Source organism: Dipteris shenzhenensis, chromosome 10 (assembly GCF_047967505.1).
Source record: "Dipteris shenzhenensis isolate YYH24624 ecotype China chromosome 10, Dip_SZ_1.0, whole genome shotgun sequence".
Taxonomy (NCBI): domain Eukaryota; kingdom Viridiplantae; phylum Streptophyta; class Polypodiopsida; order Gleicheniales; family Dipteridaceae; genus Dipteris; species Dipteris shenzhenensis.
In genome coordinates this window covers 27,713,266-27,731,045 of record NC_141605.1, presented here as the reverse complement: position 1 = coordinate 27,731,045, position 17,780 = coordinate 27,713,266, and the positions used below count along the sequence as shown (strand labels likewise).

Below are 17,780 nucleotides of genomic sequence, written 5' to 3'. Positions count from 1 at the left end.
ATTGAAGATGAAGACATCCTACAAACAAACAACCCAAAAAAATTTGCTTTTCTTCAAATATTTGAATTTAAACTATGTGGCGCGTCTAAAACCACGTCTATCTGTTCTATGGTGCACATCTACAAGCGCATCTAAAATCACGTTTGTTTGTTCTGTGGTGCGCATCTACAAGCGCCTCTAAAACCGCATCTAATCTGTGTATTTAGATGCGTATATAGACGCGCTATTAGACGCGTCTATAGACACGGCTTTTAAATCTGCTTTTAGTGCGCTTGCTTTGCTTTTCTTCACATTACTTATACTTCGCATGGCTTGCTTGCTTCGCTATTAGCAGATCCACAGTTTCGATGCTTAAGAGGAAGGCACCCACACTTACTTTCAACACACTTACACATAAGAGGAAGGCACCCACACTTACTTCCAAGCTTAAAGAAGAAGAGGGCGAACAAGGAAGAGAAGCAACTTTGAAATCGGAGAAGAACCCTCCATACCTCTACCTAAGGTAAGTCTTTTTGCAGTTGATCTTTTTTGGAAGTTTGCTCTCTTTAAATTTGTACTTTCTCGTATCCAAAAAACGCATGATTTGGGTATCAGTGTTACGTTTTTGTGTCAAGTGCATGTCCTTTTCTACTTTTTGGAAAACTTCGTCTGTCAGAGCGCGTCTATAGGCGCGTCTCAGAGCGCGTCTAAAATCGCGTCTACAGGCACGTTTAGACGCGCGCCTAGCCTGTTTGTAAACACAAACAGTTGTGTCTATAGACGTGCTGTTATACGCAAAAATAGACGCGCTAATCAGACGCGTCTATAGATGCGCTCCGACAGTAATCCTCTCTTCCCTTCCCCTTTCTTCTCAGCTCATCAGTAATCGTCTTTTTTTCTTTTTTCCAGTTCATCATATGGCCAGGAAGCACTTCGGGCTCACCTGATCTCCGGGAGTCTATTTTTAGGGACTTATATAACCTTTTAGGGCACCCTCCTAAACCTGCGGAGTTATACGGGTATATGACAGGTACTCCAAACACCCCCTAGGAGTCGGCACTCCAGACTCCAAACCACCCCACACCAACTGAGATCACCCCAGCGAAGTCAGCACAGCCCAGTCGGGTACACAGTGCGGGCCCATCTCCCATGCCGTCTTATGCCCCTTCCCCCATGCCATCTTATGCCCCTTCCCCCATGCCGTTAGGAGGTCCTTCTGTCTCGTAAAGCCATCGGCATACTCCTATGCAGTCGAGACACAGTTCTCCAACTACGAGTGGTTCACGTAGTCCCGTGTAGTCTCCAAATATGAGTGGCCAGCGTACTAGCTCGACATGACACGGTAGCAGGCGTAGTAGCAGGGAGAGCGGTGGGGGATGCATGGCACAGTGCTTTGGGAGGGGTGGCGGTGGGGACGATGATGATTCAGATGATTTAGATGTGCCTCTGGGTGATGGTACGATATTCTATGACATTACTCAAACAGGAGGCATCTTGATGGATGCACAGGGGAAGGACATCATGGCCTTCATGCGCTCTATAATTGCTAACAATTACAGAGATTGCTTTATCCACTACAAAGACCAGCCAAAGAGGTTGGCTGATGAGACCCTCGCTGTTGTTCACTCTAGGTATCCTAACCCCCCCAATCGCTAGTTCACAGATAAATGGGCCAAGTCAAAGATTGTTACAATACTTGTCAATAAAAGATCTTCACTTAAGAGGCAAGCACTAGCAGAGCTTGCCAGGCTCGAGGGAGGTCAACCACCAAGGGGCCCACCCCACATCGCTCATAAGCGTGAGTGGAAGAAAGAAATGAAGTCAGCGAGGGAGGACCCCAGTCTGCAGCACGTGGAGGCACGAAGGATCCAAATGGAGCAATATGGAAGCATGCATTTTGAAGCAGGGGGTGTTGATTCATGGGAGGCCCAATTTGTAAGTATCAATCTCAAATTATATTGCTTATGTAGTTTATTAGGAGGTTGTTTCTTTGTACTAATCCCTCCACAAATTGTGTCATCTTGTAGCTTGATATCGTGGGCAGATACCCTACTCGTGTCAAGATAGCCTACCATCGCCACCATCGCATAGGAGATACATGGAGGCACTTTTATCATGATGGGTTGATTACTGAGGAGCAGTATATCCAGGCTACTGGAGTGGCCCCCGAGGTATTTGAAAGTAATTAAATAATGTCAATATTATAAGTAAAGATTTGATTTTTCATACATTGATATATGCTGTCCCTTGTTTACAGGTCCCTGCACAAGATGACGAGAAAGAAGACGAGGAAGGAGGCGGAGAAGGGAGCGCAGAAGGGAGTGCAGAAGGGAGCGTGGAAGGGAGCGAGGATTAGTCGTAGTAGTGCTAGCTACTCTTTTTTGTACTTAAAGCCACTAGCTTGGCTTCGTGCCTCTTGTATTTACACTCCTCTTATTTTTTGTACTTGAAGCCACAGGACGTGGCTTAGCTTCATGCTATATGTACATACAAGTACTTTTTGAGCTTTCAATTTTATTGCGTTTGGAGTTGTAATGTTTTATTTGGAATTGTAATTAAAATGCGGTTGGCTGTAAGAATTGAATTACACAATGTGGAAATGGGATTCTTGTAACTATATAGCATACACAACATACACAACAGCATTCTATAAATTTATAAAAAAATATTATAAACCGCGTCTATCAGTGCGTCTATAAACGCATCTGTCTGTTTGAGAAGCATCTTTTTGCGCGTTTATAAACGCATTTATAAGACCGTTTAAAAACGCGTGTATACATGCATTTAACGATGCGTCTGTCTGTTTTTTAAATTTTTAAGTAGAGCGTCTATTTACGCATCTAAATGCACATCTATACGGGCATGTGTCTACTATATAGATGCGTTGTTAGACACGAGTCTCTATATGCAAAAATAGACGTGCAAATAAACACGCCCGTAAGTTTTTTATTTAGTTCGATAAATGCATCTGTGTGCGCGTCTATAGGTGCTTTGTCAGTGTTGTGTATACTTTGAATGGCTACCACCCTCTCATTCCATGTATATAGTGATTGGCTTGTATGAGTGGCTAGAGCTAGTAGTTGGTGCTACATACCTGTGCTACTATTGCGACTAAAAAGTGGTGCATATTGTGCTGCTAGTCCTACCCAGTGATACTACTAATTAGTAATGCTGCTTCTACTAATTAGTGATGCTACAAATTGATGTTACAAATTGGTGCTACTAAAAAGTGGTGTATATAGTGCTACTAGTCTTGCCCAGTGATGCTACTAATTAGTAATGCTACTGCTACTAATTAGTGCTACTAGTGCTATTACAAATTGGTAATGCTACTAAGTAGTGCTGCTACTACCACTAATTAGTGCTGCAGCTGCTAGTTGTTAGTGCTGCTGCAAGTGGTTGGTGCTGTTGCAATGTGCTGCTAGTAGTGGTACTTAGTGCTTGGCTTAGATTAGTGCTTAGAGCTAGTAGTTGGTACTACTAATTAGTAATGCTATTGCTACTAATTAGTGATGCTACTAATTAGTGCTACTAGTGCTATTACAAATTGATAATGCTACTAAGTAGTGCTGCTACTGCCACTAATTAGTGCTGCAGGTGCAAGTTGCCAGTGCTGCTATAAGTGTTTGGTGTTGTTGCAGTGCCAGTAAGTGCTGCTAGTAGTGGTACTCAGTGCTTGGCTTAGATTAGTGGTTAGAGCTAGTAGTTGGTGCTACTAGTGCTACTAGTTGGTGCTGCTACTACATAGTGCTACTAAAAAGTGGTGTATATAGTGCTGCTAGTCCTTCCTAGTGATGCTACTATAGTGTTGCAGCTCCTAGTTATTAGTGCTGCTGCAAGTGGTTGGTGTTGTTGTAGTGCCAGTAAGTGCTGCTAGTAGTGGTACTCAGTGCTCAATATGGTTAGTGTCTTCCATCACATTGCAAAAAGGATTTTAATACTATGTACCTCCCAAGGACATTCTATTAATTTTAAGCACATTACATTATAAAAACACAAAGCAGGAGCTGAAAGAAGAACACTATGAATGAGTCTTTGTTTCAACTGGAAAAGGAATCCAATTAGTCTTCCATCTCCAAACACCTAGGTTAGCTGACTTTGGTTTGAGACCCACATATAGGGTTCATCTATTCCTTTTGTATGTAGAGAGAGTACTTTTGGCTTTCACAACTAAGAAGAGGAAAATTGTTTTCAGCCTCCACCTTTGTGTGTATTCCCCCATTGCGTATGTGAGAAAGCTGCAAGTGAGACTCCTTACTTCTCTCCCACTCTCTTCACAGCTTCTTCATGCAAACACATGAATAACTGAAAAACCATCTCCCAGGTGTTTGAAAAATCAAAGTTGTGCAAGCACCAAAGTTTGTGCAGGTGAGACTAACATACCTCTGCAGAATCCATTGCAACCTGAACATTGCCGGAGCTATCAACCTCCATGTAGGCAAGCATGGATTTTAGAGTTTCTATTCTGACATGCAGAAAATGTTTTTATGTTTCTGCTGCAATCTCATATGCCTCGATGGCATTGGCCGTATCATTCTTCACCTTCTGGCATTTTGCCTTCTCAAGAGACTCCATTGCCTTTTTGTATTCCTCCCTCGCCGCAGCTAGCATCTTTTCTCTGTCTTGCAATAGTATCACTGCAGATTTGAAATTCTCCGACCTGGCATCTTCTGCACCTAGAGTTGGCCACCCTTAGCTACTCGCATCAAAACAAACGATTCCACCAACAAAAGCTTGGGAAGCCAAAGGAGTTCCAGATTTCCTCTTAATGTCGTCCTTCTTACCACTTGTCGAACTTTTGCTGGAGCTTGTCTTGATGTTGGACCAGCAGGGAGATTATGCTCTCAGCAAAATGTGCCCAAACAATCAACCCTGTGTTTGTCCTGTCCATACTCATAAGCAAATCCTCTCGCAAATGAGAGGGACAACTCCAAGTTGAATGGAGATTCTTAATAGACATTTAGATGAAATTCTAGAAGTCAGGAGTATACCTCGGGCTTGACTAGCCAGCACTTTATTTGTTCTTTTTTTTCTTTCCCCTGCCGAAGGTGGGAAAAAACAGTCAACCAGAACCTATCTAGAACATCAAGTTCTATGAGTTGGCGGGGGTTCAGGCCCACCAAGCTCAGGCCATACTCTGCATGGAATTCCTCCTTGGTCTTGCAAAACACCTTCTGGCATGGAGTGTCAATGTGGGGTGCTTTACACCTTGACATTGCCCCAAAAAGTGAACTGAATACTGATACTACAAATTTAAAATATAGACATGTACACAGACAAACATCTGATATGGACTCTAAAAAAGGAAAGAGATATACTCTTAAAGACACAGTTAAAACAGATATAGATTGTGTTAAAATAGTTAAAACAGTAAAGCTAATTTGTGGCTACATGACATTCGACAAGCCAACATTGTATGCTAAAGAGGATTTGAAAAGGCAAGATGCAAAAGCTTTGTCACCAGCCAAACTCTTCTATGAAGTCTTTATCTAATAGCGTCATGTCTTTGCACCTCATTTTCATGCATGTGCAAGCTGAACATGAATTTGTATTGAAGGGTTCTCTTCCTCTCATCGTTATAGAGGCCCTCTCCATTAGTTTCATAGTGGAGGGCTCCAAACTCGCCAACAGTCCTACATTTCGAAGCTGGATGCTACAAACAAGTAAGGAGCTCGTTTTTACAGAAAGAACAGTCCTACATTTGGAGGAGCTCATTTTTACAGAAAGAGCAGTCCTACGTTTAGAAGCTTCAGAATCAATGGCTACTTTTGGACAAGCAAGGAGCTTGTTAAAAAAAAAGAACAATCCTGGAGCTATGTCATCTCACCTAGTGCACCTGCTCGTGCAAGAAGGATGTCGCTAGGCTTCGCTTGCAACTCGCTCCAGCTCATGATTAGCAATAGAAGAAGCAGACTTTAGCAGAAGGAAGAAGAAGACCAGGAAGGAAGCTTTGCATGTGCTGCATAGGGCTTGGTTCATGCAAAACTTTCGTTTCGTCTACAAGTGTGGGTGAGAGACGAAATCTACAGTCAGTGTAGTGTGTGTCACCAAAATCATAACAATCTGTTACACTGAGTTAGTTGGTAAAGGCTTTCACTCATCCATGATTCAGTTACACGCTTTTTAAAAAGATTGTTCACCCCTCTACTTGTTGCCAATATATTACTATTGGGGCACCACTATTTAGCACATGCAAGTGTACCACTTTACCATGCACCCACCCACGGACTAAAATTCGTGAATCCTGTCGCACCTTGATCTAGCGTGATGTGTGTCTCGTGAAGAAATACGATGAGATGACGATGGAAAAGATGAATATGAAGAAGCATGAGATGAACGAATAGAGATCAATCCATTACAATTCAAGATGAACATCTAATGGACACGTCTATCTAACTAATTTGCATGGAAACTTTCCTATGGAAACTACCAAGTGTGCAAGAATAGAATCCAATGGTCCATAATTTTTGAATCTAATCTAACGATCCAAAATTCTCCAATCATCCCCTAAACCTCTACGTAACAGAGAAAAGAGATGTGTTCAATATATCAACGTAACATTTCACCGAGCATATATATCATCTTTTGAAACGTAACATTTTGGGTAAAGCAAGAAGGAAGAAGGCTTCATACATGGCTATGGCGCAGCAGCAGCAGCAGAGCTTGCTTGCTCTCATCCACCTCTACAGCAGCGAACGCCTCGCTCACGGTTAGTTTCCTCCTCTCAATCTTCTTCCTTTCACGCTTCTCAATCTCCTTCCTTTCTTGATAGCTTTAACGATGCGTAAATCATTGTCCATATCGAAGAATTTCTATCGAATGACGGCTTTAACGGTGCATGGATGAATATCGAGTTGCCTTGGCCCTTAATCTATTCGAGTCACGCTGCATCAATCTTTCTGAAAGACACAAGAATTACTATCATGCTTCAGCGCACTGCTCCATATAGTTTCTCCTTAGCCTTCTTGATGAAATCCTCCTTTCCGTAAGCGTTTTAGAGTTGTTGATGTGCTGTGTCAGCACATTTCACATCTTGTCTGCAGAACATCACGTACCTCTGGCGTTTGGTCTCTTATATGTAGATTTGTGACGGGATAAGTAGTTTATTAGCTGTAGCTTACCGAAAACTTTATTCCATGGGATACGTTGTGGAAGCTCGGGTGATGATGCTGGAAATATCTTGACCGACACGTACTACACAACCGTGCTGCGTCGCGATTCATGTACCTGAGAAATGTAAACGATTTGCTACTCCTTGAAGAAACACAAAACGTTCGGGCCGTTCAACAGCTGGGATCTGTTTGACGTTTTCTGAAATCCTTTCTTTATTTGCGTCAGCGGAAACCAGGAGAGCTTTAGTATTTCAGAGCTTGCAATTTCTATCTACAGAACGCAACGTGGGAGAATTGAAAAGTCGAAATTTGGCGCTGAGAGCCGAGTTGGAGAGCGCAGCATCAGCAGTGGAAGACGCTAAATCGCAGAAAAAATCAGTCGTGGAGCGTTTGAAAGGACTTCAAGCAGAGTTGACTGCTATCGAAATGGTGATACAAGCTAGGCAGGTATTTTCTTATGGGACACCCTGGAGCGTCTTTTGTCGTGCAAGGCTATTGATGTAATCGAAGCATGCGGCGAAGCAAGTGCCCGTACTTAAAATCTGCTTTTCCAGCATGTGACTCTTTGGTTCATGCGCACCGTGACGGATGAATGCAGTATGAAGAAATCTCACGAAAGAACATTCTTTTTTGCAAGCTTCAGGCAAGGATTCAATTTCAGCAAGATGAGATGGCCAAAACGAAAAATGAAACTGAAGCTCTGGAGGCAAGCGCTCTCTCTCTCTCTCTCACACACACACACACACACACACACAGAGGCAGGCAGGCTTTGTACAGTGCATCGGAGTCAAACTTGAAGTTTGTGTACGTAAAATGCACATGCATGGAGGATTACATGAACATTCAGTTACAGATGCGTCAAATTTGGGCCAGATTTTTAGAACGTGTACTGGAAATTGAGTCCATGAAATATATCAAAGGATTGATTCCAATTAGCAATGCAACAGATTCAATATTTCTTGAAATGCTACAATAAAAACAAGGAAACCATGGCCGGGTATATATCGAAACAATGTCAAAATCACTGTTCAGACAACTAGATTGAAATTTGAGATTTTAGCTTAAATCCAAAAAATTATGGGATTAATATAAGTCTTTTCTGCACTAACTTGTTTGTTGGTCATGACATGATGATGTAATGGTCAATATCCAGCAAGAACAGCGGCTCTTAAGGTATGCTGAAAACACATGATAAATCTTAAGGTTTGCTGAAAACACACCATAAAGTATCTTTATTGCATTTATTCACAAACGAAGTAGATCTAAAGCAATTGTTGCCCTTTGTTCATGCAGGGATAATTTTATGGCGGCAATGTTGCAAATGAATGAAAAATTACGGTTGGTTTTTCTTCTACCCATTCCTATTTTATACTACAAGGTCCTAATGTTTATGGGTGGATTAAAGAAAGACACGTCTTCTGGTTGAAAGATATCACGAAGATTGGGGGAATTTTTCTCCGATTGAGTGCATGCCCTTCCTAGTCGCTATAAAAGATAGGCTGAGTTCATTGTTTTTGAGAAAAATCCATGGTAACTGAATGAAGTGTGTAGAAATTTAAAACCAATCGAGGTTCCTCCAAAATATCTCCACCATAGATGATGTCACACACAAATCAAATCAAATCCCCAAGGGCACTTGACCCTTCAAGCTCACACAAGACAAACTACAACCCTTTTCACACTAACACTAAAACAACCCTGTTCACACTGCACAATTTGAAATGCCCCAACAAGCACATGGACATGGTGCCATGTGGAATGGGGGACAAGAGAGTTGGTTTGTGGGTATGAGAAGAAGATGCTACATGGGCAGACCTCGGTGGATAAGAACATCCATATTGCAGCCATGTGGATAGCACTGGACACTGCCACCTGGGCTGCTGTACAGTCCACTTTCTAAGGTGGGCAGGAGCTCTGGATTAGGGCCTGCAGCAGGTGAAACAAGTACAGTGCTGATGATCAGACAGGAGCAACAACAGAGGAAACAGAGGTTCTGCAAGGCCTGAAGGTGACAAAGGTGCTTCGTAAGCAGGACTGTAAGGCTAGACTGTAGGATCAGGTTGGCAGGACAGAAGCATGACGGCAGGTACTGTGACTGGAACAATCTGGGATTGTACTGGTTGGCATTGCAGCAGAGTCAATGTCTGTTTGCAGAGCCTCAAGGCTGCAGATGGGCTGGGGCAGATCCCAGCAAGAGGTGCTGTAGCAGGGCCTTAAACAGACCCAGGAACATGTCAGCAAGTCTGTGGTTGGCTGACAAATGGTCGGCAGGTCAGAGGCTATATGCCCTATAAACAGGCCCATTGTGGGGGCAGTCATTCATTCAGTGAGCCCCACAGTTGGCTGCATCCGGCTGCATCCAGAGCAGCAGGGAGATCAAGGAGAAGATGTGCAGTGCCTCACCATTGCCTGCTTTGCAGATCAGCAAGGAGGCCTGCTTCTGCGGCATTTAGGTAGCCCACTGAAGCTCCATAGGCTGACAAACAATTGGAAGTGCCAGTAGGAAGTACCAGGCAATTCTGAAGGTATCAGGGGTCCACATCTAGGCAATACCTTGACTCCTGGATGGTGCCACACTGTTTTTGTCCATCGTTGGAGCATTCTACAATACATGTTTAGCTGTTCTATTCTATTGTGCATTGTTCTAGATCTGTGCCTGTATCTATCTCTTCTACATTTGTGCACATTGTGTGTTTCCAAGGCTAAGTTTTTGCTCTGTGGGAGTGTTGGCTACAGCAAGCAACCTCTATCTGTGTTTTCTAATGTGGTATCAGAGCCCTGAGGAAGATTCAGAAGTGCGACGAGATCTCATTACAGGCTCGTGGAAATCGAATGACATCGAAGTCATTCCTACGTTTGAAGGACAGGTACCTTTGCGAGAAGGAAGGTGACCAAGATTTAGACATGTGTATTTAATCATTTGTATTTTGTGTTGAGCCTACTCCAAGAACTTCAATCCAATGGCAACACATGCACAATCATTATGGATGCCTCCGTGCAGCCCCGTCTCCCTCTCCCTCTCCCGCCTGCTCCTTCTCTCTCCTCCCTCTCAACTGTCTACCCCCTCTCTGGTCGTCCTTTCCTGAAGCTCGTTCACCCTCCTTTGTCTCCGTTTTCATTAGCGGCTGCTTCTCACCATCGAAGGTTCTTTAAGTCTGGTCACGGGGGTTCCCCCACTACCTAGTCTGCCTTCTTTGGCAGTACCACTAGCTAGGTGAAACCTTATCCAAACCTCAAAACCAGGTTCTACAGTCAAATCGCAGCCTTCTTGCTAAATCACACTTCAGAAAACGTGGCCACATGTGGCTGGAATCAAAATCGCAGCAACAGAAACCAATTCGCAGCATTTTAGAACAGTCTGCCTATTGAAAACCACTTGGTCTGGGGGCTGGGAGGCTGTGAGACAGCTTGGGAACCTTTCGTAAGAGGGCTGGGCAGAAACAGCAGTAGAGAGAGTGTCGGACAAGGAGGGAGAGAGAGAAAACTCAGCACAAGGGGCCATAAATAAGGGCTGGTCCTCCCGTAGGTCTTTATTGCAATAGAAATTTGTTTGTACAAATGGCTCACAAAGGAGCAACAACTGAATACAAATTTCAACAACTGGGGGAGTATAGGGGCTCTCAATTTATAGACTAGGGTGCCCCCCTCCTCTGTCACGAGGGCAAAGTTTCCCTTTAAACTTTTTCACTTTTTTTCTCTTTTCCTTTGCTCCCCGGTTTGGTCCCCTACCGGGATCACCAAAGTACCCACTTGATCTCTCGGAGTTGCCACTGACTTGCTGACTGGAACCTCTACTGGACTGAGTGTCCTTCACCTTCACAAACCTACCTGACTCCTTCAGATGCTCAAAAAAAAAGCATAGATCTCTTCCTGGGAGCTACCGTCCTGAAGAGCCTTTCCTTCCCAAAACACTTGCTAAATCTGCGTTAAGCGCAACTAGTGCCCGAGACTTGCCCCAGAAACTCAATACAAGAGTAGGAAGGCATCTGTGAAGTCAGTTCTCCAAAACTCCTTTACTGGCTAGTTATGACTAGCTAAACTTAGCTGGGGCTAAGTTAGCAGAACCACCAAAAGGATTTGGCTACGCCGCCAAAGTTAGTCGAACTGCCAAAAGGGAGGCCAGCCGCCGGGATTCAAACGCAGGACTTGGAGGTAACTACACGCAGAGCTTTACGTTGGGCTAACCAAGAGGGCGGGTCGTTGCTATTAGTTACTAAAGGCCCCCACTAGCTTATATCGTGTCTCTGCTTCTCCACGCGCTCAAACCTTTCCTCTCCGCAGTCGACAAGCGGAATCGAACCCGCAACCACCTGTTCGAGGAACCGCCGCGCTAACCACGGAGCCAACCACTTGGTTGGTGTAACCAAGCGCGCCTTCTTCTCTTTATTATGTGAACTCTGCGTAGGCACGTCCAAAAGATTGCGCACCCGCGCGCAGGGATTCGAACTCGGGACCTCGGAGACCACAGTCGAGGCACTTATCGTCCAGCCAACCACGGGGACCTAGTCACAGTTAGTGTAACTTAGCCGAGCCCGTGGTCTATATCCTGTACTCGATTGATTGGCAAAAGGGGGTCGGCCCCCTCATCGGCTCGCGACCTGTCTCCCCTCTGCCGGTGATCGAACCTGTGACCTGTAGGCTAGTGCTCGGAATACATCACGGCCCGGCTAGCCACCGGGGCCGTGGCCTTGCTTGACTATACTATTCCACGTATTGGTTATATAGAAGCTTTTGGGCTTCCGAGCTATGGCGAGCTGCCCGACGCCATGCACACGTCGAACGCTTAAACCGTGGCGTCGCCCTTCTGCTCTAGACCCTGGAGCATCCACAGACGAGAGGTGGTCGGCAATGAAGCTGTCAATCGGTCGTAGGATCTCTTCTCGACTTTCTGTCACTCTCCGTTGAGTTCCGGTGGCGGATTTCCGTTGAGGCACCAAGTGTCCGTCGAGCTAGCGCGCACGATCTGGAGCTCCGCTATGATCACTGCTCCGGCTCTGTGATCCCGTCGAGGGAGCGCCTTGTTGTACCAAAGGGCTCCTGGAATGGAGTCCTGAAGCTCCTAGACTACGCCTTACCGGCTGAAGCACGACGGAACTGCAGTTCCGTCCGCTTCCGTCGGTAAACGGCGGGGTCTCAGAGAGATTGTTCTCTGAGACCCGGACTCCGCGCACCCTGCCGTTTGGTAGGGGAGATGTTCGGAGGGGTCTTCAAGTAGCCACGAGTTTTCGAGTCGAACGGTCAGCTACACACCCCGCACTACTCTCTGCATCATCGACGAAATCCCTGAGCGATCACTGCGACGCTCACGACGCCCTCCACAGCCTTTCGTTCGCAACGCCCTTTCGTGGGCTTCTTCTCCAAGCCAAGGGGAAGCCCTGGCTCTAAGGGTAGCCCTTGCCTTCACCTGCAGACACCAAACTCGACGAAGGGGAGGGGATACGAACAATGCCTCACAAGGACCTTCATTCGTGAACACCAAACAGACACTCAGGGAGAAATGATCTTGGCATTCAAAAGGAAGGGGGCCCTGTGGTCAAAACGCCACAGGGCAGATTACATTGAAAGAAGAAGAAGAGGAAAATCTCACACTCTCTCCCTCAGGATTACAAGGAGCTCTCAGCTCTGCATGTTCTCTCCCAGCTCTGGTCTCTCACCATTCTGGTCTGAACCTTCTGTTCCCCCCTGAATCCTGCGTGTGAGTGGTTTTGTATTTTTGGAGGGAGTTCTCTCCTTGGCTCCAACGTCCAGCCGCCTCCATTAAGGCTTCTTTCCTCCTTTGGTACACCTTCCAATAGTCACTTAGAAGGGCCAATCAATTCAAATGCCCGTTTGAATTGAACCCTTTAGCCATAGTTGGGGAGTCCAACCTTACCATGGGCTGCTCCCCTTGGTTAGGTCTTAGACGTGTCAAAGGGTTGCTCCCCCTTTGACCCAAAAGAGGGCAAGGACCTCCTCCTTGCTGCTGATGTCGAGTCCGGAGGGAATGATGAAGGAGGGACGGATTGAGGCTCAGTCCCTTGTCAACGGGCCACCCGTTACGTCCTCCCCTCCCCCCCCGGCTTTCCAAAAGCTGGAGCTTTCTTGGCTTCCCTAAAGCAGGAGGTTTCTTGACTTTCCCAAAAGCGGCTTTAGAGCTTTTCTCCAAAAGTGGGTGCTTTCTCCCAGAAATGGGTGTCTCTTTTGCTTTTGCCTCAAGTGGGCCCTCCATCCAAGTGGGGGGCCACTTGTTCTTTCCCTTAAAAAGTGAGAGAATTTAGAACTCTCCAATGTCAATGTCCTACACATTACATGGACAATATCCAACACTTTGACCCATTGGAGGTTAGCCGCATGCATGCATTCTAGCTCTTGGACTATTCTAGAAAATACAAGAATGTCATCAAAGAAAGTACCTGTGAAATGTTTGTGTGGTCGGACAAATCCGATCAGACAAATCCGATCCATCATTCTATTGAAAGTAGATGGAGCATTTGTTAAGCCAAAAAGCATGACTAAAAACTCATTTAATCCAAAGTCCTTTGAAAAGCTGTCCTATGGATATCCTAAGGATGAATCCTTATTTGGTGGTAGTCACTCTTTAGATCAATCTTGCTGAAAATAGTGGCTCCCTTCAACCTATCCAATACATCATCTATGTGTGGAATCGGAAACCTATTGATGGTTACCTTATTGAGAACTCTGTAGCTCGGGGGGGTCACTCATCATATGTAACCCTATCACGTGAGTTCAACAAAAGGATATTTTTTATTCCTAAAATTTACAGAAATAAATATACATAAGGGACTATTTAAAATAGTTTTGGAAAAAATTTACAGATTTGTATAGAAAAGGGGTACATTTTATTAATGAAAAAATTTACAGATAAGGGATTTTAAATATAGGCCTTGAACGCACGTGATATAGAGGGTTTATACATAGTGAACCCCCCGAGCTCTGTAGTCAACACACATACGATAGGACTTATCCTTCTTCTGAACCAACAACATAGGTGAGCAGAAAGGAGAAGAAGTAGGTCAGATAAGTCCTGCAGAGAGCAAATCTTGTACACGAGCCATGGTCTCCTTGGTCTGTGTTGATAGGTTTGCTGATTAGGAGGCTCACTCTCCTTGGAATGAGTTCGATGACTTGGCTGCTTGAGGTAATTGTCCTAGCAATAAATCTGAAAAACAGTCTTTGAAAGCATCTTGATCTTGGGCATCAAACTCAGCTTTCAGTTCATTCTCTTTTTCTTTAACAAAGATCATGTATGCTGAAACCTAATACTTTATTAATTTTCCAATAGAAGCGTTGGATACAAGTAGAATTGTTTCGTTTATTCCCTTACGACAATCCGATGTTCTTTGCTTCTATGACTAAAACTAGTGTTCTTCTGGGCATCATAAGATGTACTTCTTTCTGATGGAACCAATGCATCTCCAAAACTACATCGAATTGATCCCAAGGTGAAACAAAAAAGTCCTCGTGATCCACATAGTTGCTAAAAATAGATCTCAAGTGTGTCAGTAAGGGGTGTCACTAGTACGGATTGTCCTAGGAAAATATGTTGGGCGTCAAGAGAGTACCCCAACGCTTCTGTCGTGATCCTTAGTTGCATGGCTAGGTCATGAGAACTGAAATTATCCACTGCTCCGAGATTGAACAAATTCAATACATTCCGATCTCGTACTTTGCCCCATGAGAGACAGAGTTCCCTGGCCTCTGGATCGGCTGCTCTCCCTACAAGGACTCCACCTACCAAATGGCGGTTCTTCTGGCCTTTTTGGGTCCTTTGAGTTCTTGGATATTTCGGGGCAGTCGGCTGCCAAGTGTCCTTGTGTCCCACATCCAAAATACCTTTCCTCCTTTGGAAGGTCTAGATCTGTTCTGGAGTGAGTTGGAATTTCCTTTAGAGGGCTTTGGTTCACTCCTCAGCTTCTGTGGCTGAGACTTCTTTTCAAATCTTGGTGGCATTGAAGACTTCTTTCCTGGTCATCCTGGTACCGTGTTCTTCTTTTCTTATCCTACCTTCTTTGCTTTCTCAAAGGAAGGGTGATCTTTGATAGGCACAAAAGTAGTTGAATGATAACATCCTAAATCTCTGTATTATGCAACAGGGTGTTGTCCTAGGCCCTACGGTAAGGCAACCATGACTAGAAGAAAAGTATGCCAACTAATGAAACAAGATAAGGCTCAAATGAAGATTCCCCCTTTTTCCAAAACACAAGTGTGCTTTAAGTGCAAGTATGGCCACTCTCCATAGCCCATCATATGTGGGATAACACCTTTTCTGCCACATTGGATGTTTTTCCTTCAATGGTTTATGAAAACCTTTAAGGGATTTGTAAGGCAAAGAGCTAGACCCGAAGCAATCAAGGCAGAGGGATGGCTTCTACAAGAGTCATTAGTATACATCACAGAGTTTCTTGCATCCATGGATCCCGATATGCCACATGCTTGGAACATCAAGGATGATGATTGTGTGATTGCAGAGTTTCCCCAAGGTGAAGGGATTGAAAGAAATATGAGAGAAGAGAACAGAAAGAAATTCAATAAGTTTTGTGTCCTCAATAGTTCCGAGATGCAAAGATGGGTCGAGAGATATGAAGAGGCCAAAGAAAAAATAATAAATGAGAGGTCAAAATTTAGAGTCATGCATAGGTGGGGGGTGCCATATCCACCGAACCATGCTCTTCTCCCTTGACACATGTCTTGTGATTGGCTACAAGAAGCTCTTCGTGAAGCCAAACATGATGGAGAGGACATAACCGATTGAGAGCAGGAGCTTGCAGTCGGATGTATGCCACATGTAAGTTTTTAACCTTTCTATTGGGTATTTATGATCACAATCACTACAAAATGCATCCTCATTATTTTAATCATGTTTTTTTAGTACAAAAAGTATAGTGCCTTATGGTGACATGGACGAAATTTTCATGTGGAAAACATCGATTCAAGGAGAGTCACATATGATTGTGGAGTCATGGCTAAGTTTGTAAAAGATAGCCAAGCAAGTGCTTTCAAATACCAATCTTCTCTCATCACAATTAGATTATTGTGGGACCATACGTGACATCTATGAAGTTGATTTTAGATGATTTAATATTTTCATTCTTGATGTCAAATGGTTTAGAACTATCTACAATGGTCCCAATGCTACAGTTAGGAGAGACAGCTATGGTTTCTTTGCTATTGACACCACCAGACCTGAGACCGATGAAAGGGATACCGTTGTTCTTCCAAAGCATTGTGAACAAGTACAAACTAATGAATTTATCAAAAGCTAATAACTTAAATTTTCAAACAAATGTTGACACCTAATTTGTATCTTCAATGTAGGTGGTCTTTCATCTGGATCGTTTGGATCCAAGATGGTGGTATGTGGTCCGATTTACTCCTCGAAGCAGACATATTTTTGAAGATAGGAATGTGGATACGGAGATGCCAGTAGAAGATCCAAATAATGATGCCGATGGATCTAGGGAAGATGATGAAGATGACGATGTGGGCCACGAAGAAGGTGACAATAATGACATTATAATTGAGGAAGGTGGAGATCATGACTTTGGGGAAGAAAAGGGAGAACTAGAGGCCGGTGAACTAGAGGATCAAGTCTTAGGTAGACATAGAATAGGGGATGATGATGTAGGTGATCAATTGTATGTAAACCTTGAGATAGACATATTTGGTGCACAAGACTTGGCTCAATATGAAACAGCCAATGTAAATGCTACAGATTCATAGTTTTGACATTGACGAGACTTCTTACATATAATTTGGCCCTCACATATTTATAGTGACATTTTATACATTAATTTCTATGTTAAGTTCACTATCAATATATGAGTGTTTTGATCTCAATTTTGATGTACATACTCTTATATTTTTTATCTTTGAAATTTTGATGTACATACTCTTATTTTTTACCCTTGGAAATGACGTTTTGTAAAAACGTCGGTATGGAAAATTGTACGAGCGTCACTTCTAGGATGCTAGCTCTATGAGCTAGGGAGAAGGTGGCTAGGGAATTGTTCTAAACGAATCGTCTATGTGGCGAGCGGCTGTGTGGAGAGAGATGGCATGAGTCGGGGGGTATGCTTGCTAGGGGGATCGTGACTACAGGCTGGAAGGACATTGGGCGACAGAGACCATGAGCTCTATGAAACAAGTGAGCAAGAGAGGAGTATCAATGCTTGTGACATCCGATGAAGGAGAGGCGACGAGCTGAAGTAGGCAGATAATCACGTGAGTTGATGGATGAGCCAACTATTAGTGGCGAGCTGATGGTGCGTGCAAAGCACATAGGCTGGGAGCTTTGAAGCTGGGTCTTCTGGACGGAGGTGTAGCATCGCTACAAGAAAGCTGGAGAGCTTTGGAAAAATCTAAGTGTGTTCCGAGAGCAAGTCTAGAGAAGCTGCAGTGCTCAGATCACATGAAGGCCACAGATTCGTGAGCGCTCCATGAGCAAGAAAGGAGCTGCAGTACTGGGTATTATTGCATGAAGGAGAGATGGGCTACGTGGGAGGGTGCAGTCATGAGATGGGGCTGGTTGTATTCCATCAGGAGGTCCTAGGCACGAAGGTGATGGAGGCTCTTCAATCTGATCAAGTGAGTGGGATATTTGAAGTGCGGGTTTTGGTTAAGCTTGTTTACTTGCTCCAAAGTGGACTCAAGGAGGGTCGTGGTGATTATACTAAGCTGATCTAAAGAGAG

The 17,780-nt window shown here is 44.3% G+C and overlaps 1 protein-coding gene across 1 annotated transcript; it reads left to right on the top strand.

Moving 5' to 3' along the window:
• Positions 1-6,558: 6,558 nt before the first annotated feature.
• On the top strand, positions 6,559-8,517 carry LOC147897640 (uncharacterized). Its single transcript, XM_087380078.1, has 5 exons — positions 6,559-6,688; positions 7,369-7,538; positions 7,735-7,797; positions 8,245-8,264; positions 8,385-8,517. The coding sequence occupies exons 1-5, from the start codon at positions 6,613-6,615 to the stop codon at positions 8,515-8,517; spliced, it is 462 nt and encodes a 153-aa protein (XP_087236204.1). The 5' UTR covers positions 6,559-6,612.
• Positions 8,518-17,780: the final 9,263 nt, after the last annotated feature.

What these genes read in the sequence shown, in the direction of transcription:
- LOC147897640 (XM_087380078.1), top strand. Translation starts at nt 6,613, where the DNA reads ATGGCTATGGCGCAGCAGCAGCAGCAGAGCTTGCTTGCTCTCATCCAC. An exon ending in TGGTGATACAAGCTAGGCAG is followed by an intron (nt 7,539 to 7,734) that starts GTATTTTCTTAT and finishes TGCAAGCTTCAG; the next exon opens with GCAAGGATTCAATTTCAGCA. An exon ending in ATGAAACTGAAGCTCTGGAG is followed by an intron (nt 7,798 to 8,244) that starts GCAAGCGCTCTC and finishes GTCAATATCCAG; the next exon opens with CAAGAACAGCGGCTCTTAAG.